This window comes from Anoplopoma fimbria, chromosome 20 (assembly GCF_027596085.1).
Source record: "Anoplopoma fimbria isolate UVic2021 breed Golden Eagle Sablefish chromosome 20, Afim_UVic_2022, whole genome shotgun sequence".
NCBI classification, from domain to species: Eukaryota; Metazoa; Chordata; class Actinopteri; order Perciformes; family Anoplopomatidae; genus Anoplopoma; species Anoplopoma fimbria.
In genome coordinates, this window is record NC_072468.1 from 8888045 (window position 1) to 8905066 (window position 17022).

A 17022-nucleotide genomic window follows, 5' to 3' on the forward strand; every position below is an offset into this window, starting at 1 on the left:
CAACCTACATGAGTGTAACTGATGGTTTAACTAGGCAATTCACCGCAAAATCTGCCCCAAATATACCAAACCATAAATCCCCAAATCGAGGATTAACTTTGCATTTATTTAGCTGATGTGCTTTGTGTGTTAGAGGTGACATTTTCAAAACGGGAGAAATCCACGCATGGAAAATCTTTAAAGATTAAAATGGCAAATAGTAAAAATTCCCGACCGCCTCTGAAGGCAGCAGTACCTCGACTCACACTTCCTCCGAGTAGTCCACTGGAGCAGCCATTTTGATTCAGAACCGCAGAGCTGGAGTGAACCCGTCTGGAAAAGGTGGGGACTATGTTACTCAAAGCACAGCGCTGATAGAAGTTCCTTTCACACTTTCCCACCAGTATACTCTTTGATTTCAATGCATATTTGTCCACCCGGTAAAATAACGTTAATGGTGCAACTATCTACTAGCTTATATATTTTAGCTTAGCTCACGTTAGCTTGGGTGAGCTTCCTTAGCTCACAATTGCATGACCACAGGCAGCTTAAGAGGTTGAGATTTCACCGGCCCAAAGTTTATTTCAGTACCGTGCGTCAGTCATGGCACGGTACGTTACCCCCATACCACATAACGCTGGTGTTTGTTTCCACCATTAACTGGGGAAATGGTTTCCAGCGTACTAGTCTCTAAACACACGACCCGGTCAGCTAGATGTAACGTTAGCACGGGACGTTTATTCGAAGCTAACCATCGCTCTTTTCTGACCACTGGAGGAGGAGACCCAAGTGAAATGTTGTAGCGCATTAACGGTTGCAGACCTCGGCATGTAAAAAGAGATGCTGATGTTGCAAATCTTACTCTAAATCTAGCTGGCCTTGATATTTCAGTTGTAAATCCAGAGACGAGAGATGTGGGACCAGGGAGGACAGCCCTGGCCGCAGTGGCCTCTGAGCCAGCAGCAGTGGATGCAGTCTTTCCAGCACCAGCAAGATCCAGGTTTGTGAATGATGCATTACTAGCATGCACTATTTAGGTATTTATTCTTCAAAAGAATTGGTCCCGTGCAGGGCTTCTTTGCACATATTTAACTAGACCTGTAATACCTTCTGCATCGGTGTATTTTCTGACTGTGTGCAGGTCAAGTGGACTGGGCTGCCCTGGCACAAGCATGGATAGCTCAAAAGGAGTCGACAGGACCAGAGCAGCAAAACATCCATCCCAATGGCCAGGACATCCCAGGCCTGGAATCAGTTGGACAAGGCAACCATGGTGCCTTCCAGGGTGACCCAGCATTTGGAAGAATGTGGCAGCCAGGTACAATTTTAACCCCTTTTGATCTTAGCAAGTTTCACCAAATTCTATGTAATTATTTTTTTTATGAACTGCGCTTTTTCCTATTCTGGAAAGGGTGCAGGAAAAAGTCAGTTCATTCAGTAACGGCTTACTCTTCTTTATTAGACTGAAGAGAATTAGTGTGATTTCTGACACAGTTTATGATCTCTCATGTGTCTGCACTTTGATAAACCGCAGGATACCAAGTACCTTTTTAAGAGATTTTGAGAATAATAAACAAATCTATTTGTGTTTACACATGTATATTTGCATTGCTTTGGCTTCTGTTTATTATTTGTGTTGTCATAAACAGAATGGGGAATGCATGGACAGCCCCCTCCTCCTCCTCCTCCACCACCACCACCACCCCCTGACCAGGCCTGGATCCCTCCAGGGTCAGGACCGATGGATGTGGTGAACCCCAGCGAGGACAGCAACAGCCAGGACAGCGTTGAATTCAACTCTGAGGCCCACCACGGGGTTTACCCCCAGAACAGCCATGGGTATGGGGCACAGCCCGACAGCTACGCCATGGCCCCCATGGCCATGAACCAGTTTGATTATCAGGTATGCAGATGCTACAGTAGAAACTCTTGAAGCGTTTGGGTTTTAGTGTGACAACCAAGTAACTCGAGACGGAGAAATCCATAGAAACTGTGCCGGGTCCCAGCATCTAGGTCTATCAGTCATTGCTCTCTTGATGCGCTGCAGAGGAACGTGTTGGCTTTTTGAGGATCCAGCATGGTTTGGTTTTATTTATTAGCTAATATTTTTATTTTCATTTTATTTTTCTAAATCTTTTTTTGAAAGCAAACAGACTTTCTAGGCCAGTCAGGAGCGGTGGATGGATGTCAGCTAACTAAATCAGGGGAAAGACAACAAAGACCCGACACCCAGTGCGTGCCACTTGATGGCAGTTAACACAGGACTTTATATACTTTGAACTAGCTTTAAGTGTCTGTTTGTGCTGTTTCTCCACAGCATGGAGCCGCCTCATCCTTCGCCCCCACACCCACAAGCTTCCACTCCCCGTACTGGCAGGGTCCTCCACAGAACAGACGAGATACCAGACCACCCGGCTTCAGAGACCGGCCCAGATCCCCTATCCAGATCCCTGTCAAACAGGAGGCCCCAGCACTGCTAGGTAAGTGTGTTTTCACTCAACTAACAGCCAGCATAAATATTAAGGATTTTTTATTTTTAGGGTGATGTGCATCGCTTCATTTGAGAAAGTAAAAAAATGACATTTGGTACAGCCCTAGGTAAAATACAACGCAGCCTTTTTTTCTTTTTTGGGAGCAAGCGGTGAGTCATTTGAGTGAAGCGGCTTTGAGCAGGAGAGTGGAGGGAACAAACAGCTCTGTGAGTGAGGAGCAAAAATTCTCACAGCTCCACTCCACTTGCACGCCCTGAACTGGACACGGGATTTAAGCAGGCAATCTCACCCAGCTTTTTCCGCAAATTCCCTGATGATTGTTTTACAGGCCGTGTGGAATTTTAACCCGCTGTTAAACATTTTTTTTGCAACAGACATTTCGTCTGTTATTGCTTTCATATGCTGGCAGGACAAAACAAGCAATTTCATGACATACACTTGATCTTTAGGAACTCTGATGGGCTATAGGTTACATTTTACTGACATTTCATAATCCAAATGACTAATTCAAGATGGAACATTTTTACAACTGATGGCTGGAGCCAATGTTATATTTGATAAACTTCATGTGGGATTGAGTCTTAATATAACACAGATCCCAGTTGAGCTCAGTAAACTGTCCACATGGTAAATGTCAATTTCCAAGTTGTAAACAAGTGTATAAAGACTCAAAATGGGTTTATGCAACAACATTGCAGTATGTAGATAACTCATTTTGACCTTGTATTTTAACCTTAGATGCAGTAAAAAGGCGCACACTACCAGCCTGGATCAGAGAAGGCCTCGAAAAGATGGACAGAGAGAAGCAGAAGAAGCTGGAGAGAGAGCGAATGGAAAAGGAGCGTTCGAAAATGGCAAAAGACGATGGCAAAGGGCGTGAGGCAGAAGAGGGAGGTGACGGGCCACGTGTGCCGCGCAAGAGTAAATTTGTAAGTGACACATTTCGGCCTTCACAGCAAAACATTTTACTTTGAAAAAGTTTAAACTTCCTGTGTTGCATTAGTGATATAAGGACATCCAGGGTCATGAACAGTTTTCCCTAGCACATGTATCGGTACTGTAGCAATGATTGCCTTCACAAATTGTGCAAACTTTGCTGCTTGTTGATTGACTATCAGTCCTTGTTTTCTGCATGCATCAGGATAGTGATGATGAAGGAAATGATGACCATGACGATGAAGAAAAGGTCTCCATCAAGAAAGAATTTTCCGGTCGGAGCCCATCGCCTCCTGCAGAGGACAGTGAGCCTGAAATGACAGAGGAGGAAAAGGAGTTCCAAGTGGTCAGTTTGACCATTCAGATGATCTATTCTGCATGTAGATGGTTGTAGTTGATCTGATTGAATATTATCTTTTTCTCGTCATTTAGATGATCATCACAAAAACACTTCTGACGGAGATCCTTCTTGAAGTCACCAATGAAGAGATCATTCATGTGGCCAAAGAGACTCACCGCAAAGCAACTCGAGGTCTGCTCTTGATTTTTCAAGATAATGCATCATCTATGCTTGTCACCAAGACATGTTTAAATCTGAAGATTATCCATCATGTGCATAATAACCTATTTAAACAAAACTCAATTATGCCCTGTAAACTAGGGTGATTGAGCAACAGACATGGGAGTATGTCTGATAAGCATTTTCAACCAGTCTCTGCTAATGCATCAGAAGGAGAGAGAGCAGAGCAATGCTTTTCACAAACAGTATTTAAGCACCTTGTGTTCTGTTACATGGTATTGAAGGTCCTGCTGAAAGACATATGAGTGATTTAAGTCTCAGAATTGAATTGGACCAGCATCCACCTTTAGATACAATGGACTTCCTCCATTGAAGTGACTGTGCATTAGTACAGATTGGTTCTTTCCCACCTGTGCGACTGTTTGACTTGGATTGTGTGCCAGAATGTTGTTCGTTAACCCTCTCTCTTTTCTCCATTTTTTTTTACTTTTTTTCTCTTGTTACCAATGGCAGCTCTTGTGAATAGTGCTTTATCAGTGACCCCCTTCTCTTGCGACTCTTGCCTATGAGAAAATGGCAGTATGTGTTTTAACATGTTGTTCCTGTTGTTGATGTGAATCAAAGCTCCTGCAAAACAGCTGGCACAGTCAAGTGCACTGGCTTCTCTGACTGGTCTCAGTGAGTATTCCCTTTTCTGTCACCGGGAGGGGAGGGAGGGGGAAATATTTAGTAGGGTGTTAGTAGGAACATAGGAAAAGCTGTTGGCACAAGCCATAACACCCAAATACTCTTCCTAACTTAAAAGATACATTTAAGTAGAAATGGAATCTCAGTGATGGATCTGGAAGCATGCTCTTGAAAACAAAGAATTTGTAGTAGTTCTTCTAAGGGCTATATCTATAAGTTAGTTTTTAAGGGGTTTAACAGTGTGAAATATAAAGTAAGTGCCTTTCACTGGGACTTTGGGTTGGGATTGAGGGTTTTCAAAAGTGAAACCCTGATTGTGAGAATGTTTCTTTGTCCTGACCAACACTCAACAACCCGGGGGTTCTGTTGTGGCAGGTGGGCTTGGTGACTACGGTTCAGATGGGAGCGACGATGAGGACGAACGCAGCGTGCGAGGGTCAGAATCCTCCGACACTGATGAGGAAGAGTTGCGCCACCGCATCCGGGAGAAGCAGGACGCCTTCCGCCGCAAAGAGCGGGAGATGCAGCAGCTGCAAGAAAAACAAGCACAGGAGGCTCTGCTTGCACGTGGTAAGACATGATGTGCATGTCTTAATAATTACATCTGGAGTTCAGTTGTCTGTGCTAGTGCAAATTTAGGGCTGACTTGATCTCATCTTGAACGTCACTCAAGATTACAACCAAAGTTAATGTGAACGTTGTGTTGTGTGTCCCCAGTCTTTACAGCACCTCATGCTTCCTTGTTGTTTTGTTTCCACAGAAGAGATGGCGAAGGAGAGATTGAGCAGAGAAAAGGGGGATTATGATGAGGGCCAGCCAGAGAATCCACACAAACAGGAAGTAAAGGAGAGGGAGGCGGAGCCCTTGGTAGAGAGGCGTAGGTCCCGTAGTGAGAAGGAAGGTAGCGAGAGCAAGCAAACGGGGAGAGGGAAGGAGCGATCAGGGCGAGGCGTCAGCAACTCTCCAACCAATGGTCACAGCAGCAGCTCCCGCTCCACCTCCAGCCACAGCAGCCGTCGTTCTTCCTCCTCCTCCTCGTCTTCTTCCTCAGCGTCTTCACGCAGTTCATCACGATCCTCCTCCCCACGAAGGAAGAGGAGGCGTAGCCGCTCCTCTTCCCACAAAGCTCGTAGACGCAGCCGCAGCCACAGCTCCCACAGGCATCGCAGTGAGAAGGTCAGGGACAGGAGGAGGAGCAGCGCTGAGAGATCAGGCCGCCACAAGAAAGATCGCAGTGATTCCAGGGAGCGGCGTAGCCGCAGGAGCAGATCCAGATCCAGAGAGCGAGACAGGGCCAGAGCCAGAGCAAGAGACAGCCGCAGTCGCAGCAGAGAGAGAGAAAAGGACAAAGAAAAGGAGAAGGAAAGGAAAAGGAGCAGGGATGGCCGGGACAGCAGTCGTAGTCGTAGCAGCAAACACAAGCAGAAGGCCTCCAGCAAAGACAGAGAGAGGGTGAGGGAAAGGAGTCATAGCCATGAGAAGGACAAAAAAAAGAGGGAGAAAGATTCAGATAAAAAGAAAGAAAAGCCAAAGGCCAAAGAGAAAGAGAAGGAAAAAGATAAAGGAAGCTCTGTAGTTACCGAGGAGAATGGCAAATCCAAGAAAAGGAAAGAGAGTGACTCCTGCACGGACTCTCAGAGTGACAAGCACTCTCGGCAGGATAGCAAACCCAGCAAGAAGGGCTCCGCCAAAGCTAGCAAGAAGCGCTCAGACTCTGACTCAAGTAGATCCCCTTCCCCGGAAGTTAGCAAGGAAAAGAAATCTAAAAAATCCAAACGTAGTCGCTCAAGGTCGACGGAAAAATATCACAAGTCTGGTAAGAAGGCAAGCCGCAAACACAAGTCTAAGTCGCGATCAAGGTAGTATTCGTTTTTTTCCTTTTTTTCCTACTGTATGTTTTCATTGTATGTCTCATTGTGATTTTGCTGGAGTCCTTTTTAATCTATATATGTGCAATAACTTTAGAATGATGACTGAATATTATGAAAATGTACTGTCAACTGCAGTCACTTCTGCTTAACTGTGTAAGGTCAAGTTGGATGCAATAAAGGGTTTGAATGCTTCATGCTGGTCTTATCTATCAAATGCAAAATGCCGTTTCTGAATTTCTAATAATAGCTAGAAGATTTCTCAACATCCCCCTTGCTATCTTAGTAGAGTCCAGTAGAGTCTGTTTAGTAGCACCTTGTTAAAAGCCTTACACTGCACTGCTTCTATAGAGTCTGTGTGCAGTTTATGTGCAGTTTCTTGTACTCTGGGAGTACAGTATGTCTGGTGGGAGGTGGGCGGGGTGTTTGTGCATGTTTGTATTTTGCAGTCTGAGTGGGTAAGTGTGATTTGTGCAGTATTAATCTTATGTCAACATCTCTCTTTCAGGTCAACATCCCCCTCCCGTCGTAGCAGACGCTGAGGAGCACAGTTAACCTCCTGATCTGTGCACTTTACCATTTTAAATTCCATGAGTTGAACAGGCTTGTCTCATTATAGAGGCAGTTGTGTAGGTGAACCCCCCTCATACATCTTTCATCTTTGTAAATATGTTGTTATTTTTAAAGTGTGACTGAAGAAACAAGACTTTTTTTGAATGGTAGGAGTTTTCACTTGTATCATTATGCAAAGATTAATAAGCCCCTATGGACACTAAAAAACTCAAGGTGTATCATTTTAAACCGTAACAGAATTAACGTTTTTTTTTCCTCTTAAAATTATTGTCAGATGTCCAATAAAACTGTTTGTTCATTGTCTTGCCTCACCGTGTGTTTTTGTTAATGCTACATATAACAACCAACAGCATTTGAACACATCACAGGGATTCCTAAAGTTACATTAGTAAGTCATCATAAAATCACAGAGAGTTGCTTTGATTCCCTGTTTGTCCATAATGGTTCATATTTAAGCTGGCTGAGTACTATTTGGTTAAGAATAAAATTCTTGAGGTCAGATGGGCTCGACAATTTCATCCCATTCACATCAGCTAATCATTTTTTTCCTGCTAAAAATAAGTGCTGCAATGCAGATTTGGCCTTAAAGCAGTTGAAAAATTTGTGTAATTCCTCAGAAGATAAGTCATATTTCTAAAAAGATGCTGTCATTTAACAAACCTGAAAATGGATGCCTTGAAATATCAAATAATACTAATAAACCTTGGATGGCACAGTTTACCATACAGCAAGAATACTTCAAATATTCTGAAAGCTGGCTAAGCAGCAATGATTGTAACGTTCATACGTTCAAACGTTCAGCTTGGGGCGGTTGTGGCACATGAGCTAGAGCGCTTGTCCCGTAACCACAAGGTTGGTGGTTCAAACCCCTCTACCGGCAACATGCCGAGGTGTCCTTGAGCAAGACACCTAACCCCAAGTGCTCCCCGGGCGCTTCATTGCAGCCCACTGCTCCTCCGGGATGGGTTAAATGCAGAGAAATAATTTCCCCATTGTGGGACTAATAAAGGATTGATTATTATTATTATAACATAAACATTGAGATAGTCAGGAATATATTACACAAGTAAATGTCTATAAACAACATTTCCTACAGGGTTTAGATAATTGTTTCACGTCGGTTTCAACCTGTACGTGTCTGACAAGTAGGAACTAAAGTGTATGTTGTTTCTGCCCGAGCAGAAAATACGCGCGCACTGTCGGTCAAACTGTCAGGGCAAGTTCACAGTAGCTAGCTGCAAAGCTGTCCGGACAGCATGTACGCGAATAAGTTCGGCCGCCTCATGTTAGGGTTGTTCAGCCGTAAAACGACCGCGGCGGGACGGAGCGCGTTTAGCTGGACTGCGGTGTGTAAACAGCGGACACTGTGGCTGCAGAGGCGCGCCTGTCTGGAGACCCAACCACACACGGTGCCCTGTCACACCAGGTACACCGACCACACTAGTAGGCAGTCACTTGGTTGACGGAAACGTACTTTAATTTTGTCAATCTTATTTCCATATTTGGCGGAAAATATGTAACGGTGCCGAGTTGTAAAGGATCAAAATTTTGGGACACATTAACCAATAATTTATTCAAGCTGCCAAACCAATCGGCACACACGTTTCCTAAATATGCAGTGACGCTATTATATACTCTTGTTAGAGGCTTGGATTTACTGGGTATAACAAATGTGGGAAATAGGACTGCAACCAGCATTTGCCTCATTATCGATCAACCTGTCAACAACCTTTTCGATTAATCATTTGTCAAATAAATGTCAGAAAATTGTAAAGAATGCCAATCACAATCAATTTCGCAGAGCCCAAGGTGATCTCTGATGCTTTTTTAGCCCAACCAACAGACCATTACCTGTATATTAATTATTCAGTGATTTGGAAAGAAGAAAATCCTTATATCTGAGAAACTAAAACCAGCTAATGTTTGACTTTTTTTATTTTTTAATTTCTTTGCTTGGTAGATGGCTGCAGCGATCTATGGATATTTAGACATGTTATAATTTATCTTTACCCAATTGACTTATAGACGAATCATTATAGCACCGATTGAAATATTTTGTAGTCATAAACATTGTTGAAGTAGTCCTGTATCTTTTTTTTCTCCATTCACAGTGCTCGGTCAGCCTCCCAGTCCACAGTGGACCCCGATGAGGTGAGGAGGTTCCAGTCACTGGCCGGCAAGTGGTGGGATGAACGAGGAGAATTCGCAGCTCTTCATGCCATGAACGACCTGAGGGTGCCTTTTATACGTGTGTGTGTGTGTGTATTTGCACATAATATGCATCTCAATAGTCGTATATTTTTGAAAGCCAAGATGTCCCGCCTGAGTCACTGTCAACACAGGATGGATTGATAGAGGCGTCAAGCAACTGTGGCAAAACATAACCTGGAGGAGATCCAGCCTTGTGGTATTTGAGAGCAGAATAAAAAAAAAACACACCAGGGATACGTGGAAGTAACATGAATTTGAAGTGACAGGATTCCTCCACACATCAGCGTATTTTCAGCAAATAGCATTTCAACAGTTTTGGGGCTGGCTGCGTCTGTTTTGATTGATAAGATCTGCTGTAGGGGCCCCCGCAAGATAATCAGTGCACTACCCATCCAGCCAGGAGCACGTCTCTGCTCTCCCCTTCCCCCCTCTGTGGTCCTGATGGTGGTGGTGACGGTGGTGGTGATGGTGATGTGTGTTTATGGTGACAGTATGACAGACCCAGGGCCAGTGTATGTCTGAGTGTGGCTGATTTGCCTGATATGAGTCTGCCCTCAGGGTGAGTCTAAATGAGACGCGCCACTGTTGCTGCTGCACCTTTTAGACTCCGACATTCTTGCTATGATGCAGCCAATCCTGCGTCTTGAAAACTTTGGTTTTATTAATGGGATATGTACTGTGAATATAGATAATCAAGTCATCAGCAAACCTTAAATATTTGAATCACTTATATGTTTACTCATCTAAATTACAGCCAGCTACAGTAATATTCAACCATAAATGACTCTATTGCATCAGACAGAGAAACATTTTGACAGTGATCAAAAGGGGAAAAATGCATTTCTTGTTTTTTTTTCTTCTTTAAAGAAATTAGCAATTTTGTTGCACTGCTTATCCCCTGGTTAATGTCAAAACAAGCAGAAATGCATTCAAACTCACGATGCATTGATTCAGAAGTCAGAACGCTAAGTAATACGCCTCTAACGTTTTGCAGTTTTTCTTCTCTGTTTAAAGGTGAGAATTTAGCAAATCATTGTGGCTTTTTTTTAATAACAGTTTTGCACATTGAAACTCTGTTGTGACGACTTGCCACCATACTTGCAGAAATACTTTAATACTTTTTGTTCCCCATTTATAATTTGTAAATGATTTCAAATGAAAGGCAATGACATGTCGAGGTAAAAAAGTAACAAATTTCTTTATTTTTAACTGCACTTTAACAGTAAAAAAATCTCTAGAATAATAGTTCTTATAATAGTTAATCATGTGGAGATGGCCTCACATTCCTCTCCAGACTGTGGCTAAGTAGTTTGTCCGCGTCTCTCTGTGCTGGGCTGACGTTGGGAGCTAGTTAGGTGGATTATCTGCCAACACCTAATCCTCTCTCCCTTACTGTTTGCACGAATGCTCTTGTGCCCCAGCAGAGCTTTAATGAGGATGATGCACACCAAGACCTTGGCCTGCTCTGGATGTTTATAACGCCTGAGGCAGACAGTCGTCAGACGGAGTGTGAGGGAGGCAGGGAAGGAGCGGAGGAAGGAACGCAGTAGCGCCAGAGGATATTTGTGGTTGTTAGCTGGCAGACACTGTAGCTCACGGTGAAATGGAGATGGTTGTGACAGTGGATGGCGTAAGCCAAATGAGCTCCAACCTCCCATCCACCTCCTTATGCTTAGCAGAATAACGATGGCTGTGGATGTTTAAGAACGCACACATCGATCTGGTTGGCCGACTGCAGAAAGGGCGCCCAAGCTTTGTTTTCACAACTCATAGCCCTGTCAGTCAATCGACATGGTGCTAATGTTTACAAACATTTGAATAATGTCATTCATATGTATTTTAATGCAACCAGTTTATGTTAACTCATTTATTTATTCTTGATGTGCAATTTGGCGATATCTGTGCTGTCGGTTTCTTTGTTTGGTTTTGTAAAATCTTGGTCCGATGATCTTTTTATTTCAACATTTAACCCACTTGTCATTTACCTTTTCAGGGATAACCTGCTGAACGTGCACGGAGCCCGTCATCCTGGGAAGCCGCTGGGAGGGCTCAGAATCCTGGATGTGGGCTGTGGAGGAGGCCTGCTCACAGAGGTAAAGGGTCGCATGTGTGTGTTGTGAGAAAGATGCAGTGTGAAAAAGGACATGCCGGCAGAAATATCTTTGCCCCTGTACGTTCCTGTATCCATTGCTAATAGTTTCAGTTGCTACCATTTCAAACTACTACACAGGGAAACCAGAACGCTTTCTATGGCAACATCTTGTCTCGTTACAGATTCTGCATTCAGGCAAAATCTGTTTATAGATATATGTTTATTTTCTATCCAGACAGCATTCAAGGTTGTGCCTTCAGCATTCTGCATTATAGAGCCAGTCCTTTCACATGAATACCAGCGCCCAAAAAACATTTAAACGTCAGCTTAATCCTCCCTCTCTTTTGATTTGACTGGTCTCGGTGTGGTGGAGTGGACAGTCGGTCATTTACAGTTGTTTATCTGTTTGTTAGTGTCGATAGCCGGGCAGCCGGGACAGCTACGTCCGTCTCCGCCTTTATTTGAACTGAGGACATACCAGCTGTCCCGGGTGATTTGAGAAGACAAAATCAGGTCCTGTGCTTATATGGCTGTGTCACACAGGATGTCATGTTCAGACACAGATAAACACACACAAACGTAAAGAAACAAACAAAAAGTGTCTGTTAAGATTGCAGCTGTGGTTGTGTCTCTGGGTGTCTTGTCACTACAACTAGTCCCATCAGAAGGGATGAGTTGTGGGAGGATGGAGGATGGCCCCTGGGCAAGTGCAGCTCACCACACAGGCCTATTGTGTTCACTTTTATTCAGAAGAGGGCGTTGTAGTTCACATCCAAACACGTCTGATGCTTATTACCTGATGTAAAATACTGATACCTTCTTTTTTAAATACATATTACTCAAAACAGAGTTGACACAAGTTCATGCATTAAATGACCACATTTTATAAATTTCATGAATTGTTTTTTTACTCAAACCCAGCCACCACCAAAACTCTGTGTATTTAAATTTGGTTTGGAAAACATACACACACTATTTTAAAATTCTATTATAACACAAAAGTATTATTCATTTGTTACAAAAGTTACCTTCAGTTACATTTATTAAAAAAAAAAACCACATAGTGGAATTATTTGCCTTTATGGAGGTAGAAAGTGTATGACCCCCCAGCCACATGATGAGATATTCCTCTTTGATACAACAAATTCTGGATACCTGGACATATCTGCGGGTAAATTTACTACGGGTAAACTTAATATATCTGTATGTATCCTACACATGTATGCATGGTGGATATAGACATGTTGAGTGGAAGTACTGGAATGACTTTAGTTGAGGAAAATATAGCCAACTGAAGTATGTTGCAGCATTTTTATTATTTATTTTTTATTTTTCTGTAAACGTATACTAGGAGGCAGCACAATCCAAATAGTAAAAAAAATGCTATGTATGTATGTATGTATGTATGTATGTATGTATGTATGTATGTATGTATGTAGTGTTTTCTAGTTCATGCGTTATTAGTGACCAAGTGTAACTGCTGGGAGACAAATGTTATCAGTGCTCTGGTACATAAGTTGATCCTGAGATGTGAATGAAGAAGTGTGTTGGATGCATTAGGGTGTTTTAGACACAGTATTAGCTTTTGTGCTGAGCTGTAGAAGTGTGTGCAACTAATACAACATTTAAAAAAAATGTAAAATGGTGTGAGAACATATTCATTAATATTAATTATTTTTTTCCAATTGTATGTGCCTTGATTTAGTCTAGGTTACACAAAGCACAGTTAATGTAATAACTGATAATAAATGATGACAGTGCTTATTTTAACCACATGTTTAAGTTTAAGTTTTGAGAATTTTACAGTCCGTAGTTGAATTTGGAGTGACAAGTATCAACATCCTCTAAATCACAGAAAGTAGCATAGTTTATGGGAACTGTAATCCGAGGAACAGCTACACTATCCACTGTTCAATCAATGGTCTCTTATTGTTTTTCAACACTGTGTGATGGAGCCAAAGGCACCTTTCCATCTTGTGGAATAAAGTTTATAACAAACTATCACTCTAGGACGGCATTAAAATAATACAAATTGACATAAAGTAGATCCCGTTTTAACTTTCCTCTATCTCCACTCTCCTCCGTGTTCTTTTCTTAAGCCCCTCGGTCGCCTGGGAGCTAACATGTTGGGTATAGATCCAGTAGGCAACAGCATCGGTACAGCCCAGCTGCACTCCTCCACTGACCCGGACCTTTGTGACCGGGTCTGCTACCGGGCCTGCACTCTGGAGGAGCTCTCAGCAGAGAGGGAGGGAGGAGAGGAGGAGCAGGGGACGAGCCAGTTCGATGCTGTTGTGGCCTCCGAGGTGGTGGAACATCTGGCCGACCTGGAAACATTCGCCTTCTGCTGCAACCACGTGCTGAAGGTGTGTCCCGGGATAGTTTGTGTATGTGTGTGTGTGTGTGTTTGTGTGAGTTCTCTTCCAGCTGTTCCAGGCTCATGTCGGATATTTCTGCACCATCACAGTGTGTGTCTGTGTGTTCATCTGAGCGTACGCTAACATGCAGATGGTGATTTTGTTTTTTTGTTTTGTTTGCATCTGTTGTGTTTCACTGGGAATAGGTTAGCATGTGTTTTTTATGTGCAGGGGCTGCATTGAACCTTGACATGCTTTAGTGAAAGCTGTACATCAATACTGAGACCAGATGATTGTAATCTCAGACAGCCTAATCTTGAGTTAATGCAGCTGCATTTGGTTTAGACACGAATGGACTAGAGGTCGCAAAGGTCGGTACATCTCCGGAAAATTTCCAAGAGAGAGTGAGTTGGAGGTCAAATACAAATAAAAAGGCAATACTAGGTCTTATGGCATGTTGTGGTTAAAAGTGTGCCGATTGAATTGAATTGTAACCGCGCACTGCATTCAGCAGCACGCGTACAGAAAATGTGCCAGCATTCCGTTAGATAAGAATTATTCTACATGTACAATGCATTCTCCCATCACATGTGCAGCCCACACTACTGTCTAAGCTCTTACATTTTAGTTAACCAGCAGATAGTAGCCTAAAGCAAAGTACACAGTTTTTAACCCGTTAACACCTTATGCTAGTTATCCAGCTATCTGTTAACTGAGGGGAATTAATGAATATTTTTCAATTCATTCTTTTTTATAAAACATTCTTTTTATAAATGAGTTGTTCACTTTAAACCCTAAGTTTGGACACTGACCACATTGTGGGCTACTATGTACTATCCCAATTAGTTAACTTGCTTTCTAGCTAGTTCGCCACATGGCCCATTTCACTGTCTGTATGTATTTGACAAATTAATAATAATAATAATAATAATTAAGCCTTTATTAGTCCCACGGTTGGGGAAATTACAATTCTCTGCATTTAACCCATCACAGAGGAGCAACTTGGGGTTAGGTGTCTTGCTCAAGGACACCTCGGCATGTTGACTGTAGAGGGGTTCGAACCACCAACCTTGTGGTTACGGGACGAGCGCTCTAGCTCGTGTGCCACAGCCACAGCCGCCCACTTGGCAACTTAAGTGATTATGTCTGCTTGTGGTTAAATGGTTGTTACTATCTGCACATGGCAAATACAGCCTGAACAAATAACTCCTATATTTCCAGTTTATAACTGTTGTTTTCCTGTTTTCCCCAATGGAAAGTTTCCAGCTTGAACATTCCCCGATGTTTTGCAACCCTAGACTGGACTTTCTCTCTTTCTCTCACTTCTGCTCTTTGACTAAAAAAAAAAACTTTGCTTCAGGGCACCTATGCAGAGAGCATTAGCATGCATTCTTGTATTATTTGGATTCATTTTACTGCACTCTAACACTCTCTCTCCCTGTCCACTCTCCTTCTTCCTCTCCTCCTGTTGAAATTGTTAATCTTGACCTAGGTTGAACCTTGAGGTTTGGCACTGCTGCTCTCTGGTCTTACGCATTGGACTCTGTCCATCTAATCCATTCTATAAATACCGTTATGATTCAGGGAGCAGTAGCACCTCACTTGTGTGCATAGTATCTGTAGGGTTTTGATGTAATTGTAAAACATTTTCTGAAACAATATTACCAGTAAAAACTGTAAATCCTTAATATTATATAAACTAAAACTGTTCCTTTTCTTTATGTGCAGCCGGGCGGCTCTCTCTTCATCACTACTATTAATAAAACCAACCTGTCCTACGCACTGGGTATTGTTGTAGCCGAGCAGCTGCTGCGCATCGTTCCCAGCGGGACACACGACTGGGAAAAATTCATCAGCCCCGTAGAACTGGAGCGCCTCCTGGAGTCCAGTAAGTCCCTCAAAATTTCCTCTATAAACGACAAACAACGGATTATGAAGTGTCAACAACCAGCACAATTGACCTGTAAGGCAATTTATATTTTTGGGAACACTGTTATTGTGTTAATCCATATGGGGTTAGTAATTATGGGGAGATTCCAAATTACACAAATGTCTTTTATTAACTGCAGAAGTAATTAAAGCATTTTCACATCCACACTGTACAAACACTTTGTTGAAGTTTATAAACAAGCCAGAATCAACTCCGGAGTTGAACATATTCTATTATACGTATGATTGGAATAGTATTTTGTGTTGCTGTCATGCCCTCTCTTCTTGTCATCGTCTCTCAGACGGTTTCTCAGTGCAGTCCGTCCAAGGGATGCTATACAACCCGGCATCAGGAGCCTGGAGCTGGACTAACAGCACCGCCATCAACTACGCCCTCCATGCTGTCAAAGTGAGAGAGGATCCCCACGCAGAGCAGGCTGAGGAAATCGGCTCCCACCCAGAGGACCACACCGGAGTAGCACACAGCTGAGCCAAACGACTGGAGACCAAGTCAGAAAAATAGAAGAAAAAAAACATTCAGATGTGTGGTGTCCTCACTCCACCCTGGCCAGCTGTGATGCAGCAAATGAGACTGATGTTATTAAAGAGAAAGGGTACAAATGGCCTTGAGATAGAATCAGAGATGTACTGTGGTTGCCAAATCGCAAACAGAATAAGATTGCATTGCGCTTTTGGTTTTTCTATCAGCCTCTGCTCTGAAGTAATTCAAACAGTTAAAGCAATGTTTGGTGTTTGAGCTTGAAATGCAACAGTGAATCCTCTTAATTGTGTAATTCAGTGGCAGAGCTATGTAATCCCACATCGCCAGAGATTGTTTTTCAGTACTTCCTCACTAAAACCGCTTTCTATTTCAGGTTGAATATGTTGTGATTTGCCATATACCTTATTAAAATCATCCTTTCAATGGTTGCATTTTCGAGGAGTAAATGTACAACAGTGTCTTGATTTCTCTGCTTCTGGCTGCTAACAATTAATATCTCATGTTGGTTTTGACTTCACACTGAAGAGCAGTTTTAGATGCTAAAACCCGTAGAAGATGTCCCTCCTCTTGGATTATAATGGGTCTGTGTGGAAGTATTATATAATAGAAATAAAGCCTGTGGCAGAGAATAAGGCATGCTTGCATGATGTTCTTAAAGAGACCAAGACCAGGCTCTAAGTGCTCTCAAAGATGATATCTCTCTGTGATGCAGCAGCTAACAAAGCAGACTCTGTGAACTGAATGATGGCTTTCAGGGGTCCAAGCAAGCCAGGGAATTTTACTTATGTTATTTAAATTTGTATAAGACTGATAATAAATAAAAAAAACACTGTATTGACAATTAAGTAGATTGGGAAAACCTCTAGGTCTCCCACA

The 17022-nt window shown here is 42.7% G+C and overlaps 2 protein-coding genes across 3 annotated transcripts; both read left to right on the forward strand.

Moving 5' to 3' along the window:
- Positions 1-249: 249 nt before the first annotated feature.
- On the forward strand, positions 250-7356 carry pnisr (PNN-interacting serine/arginine-rich protein). 2 transcript variants are annotated; one of them, XM_054622462.1, is made up of 12 exons: positions 250-321; positions 871-979; positions 1121-1297; positions 1629-1882; positions 2297-2459; positions 3210-3400; positions 3613-3753; positions 3840-3939; positions 4552-4605; positions 4990-5184; positions 5375-6473; positions 6991-7356. In XM_054622462.1, exons 2-12 carry the CDS (start codon positions 892-894, stop codon positions 7022-7024), a joined length of 2496 nt encoding a protein of 831 aa, XP_054478437.1. In that variant the 5' UTR covers positions 250-321; positions 871-891; the 3' UTR covers positions 7025-7356. The 2 variants fall into 2 exon arrangements, with proteins under 2 accessions (XP_054478437.1, XP_054478438.1); XM_054622463.1 differs by lacking the exons at positions 3613-3753; positions 3840-3939; positions 4552-4605; ... (1 more) ...; positions 5375-6473; positions 6991-7356 and having other exon boundaries at positions 1629-1818; positions 3210-3298.
- Positions 7357-8213: 857 nt separating this feature from the next.
- Positions 8214-16709, forward strand: coq3 (coenzyme Q3 methyltransferase). Its single transcript, XM_054622043.1, has 6 exons — positions 8214-8481; positions 9167-9303; positions 11259-11359; positions 13458-13724; positions 15444-15603; positions 15947-16709. The coding sequence occupies exons 1-6, from the start codon at positions 8312-8314 to the stop codon at positions 16132-16134; spliced, it is 1023 nt and encodes a 340-aa protein (XP_054478018.1). The 5' UTR covers positions 8214-8311; the 3' UTR covers positions 16135-16709.
- Positions 16710-17022: the final 313 nt, after the last annotated feature.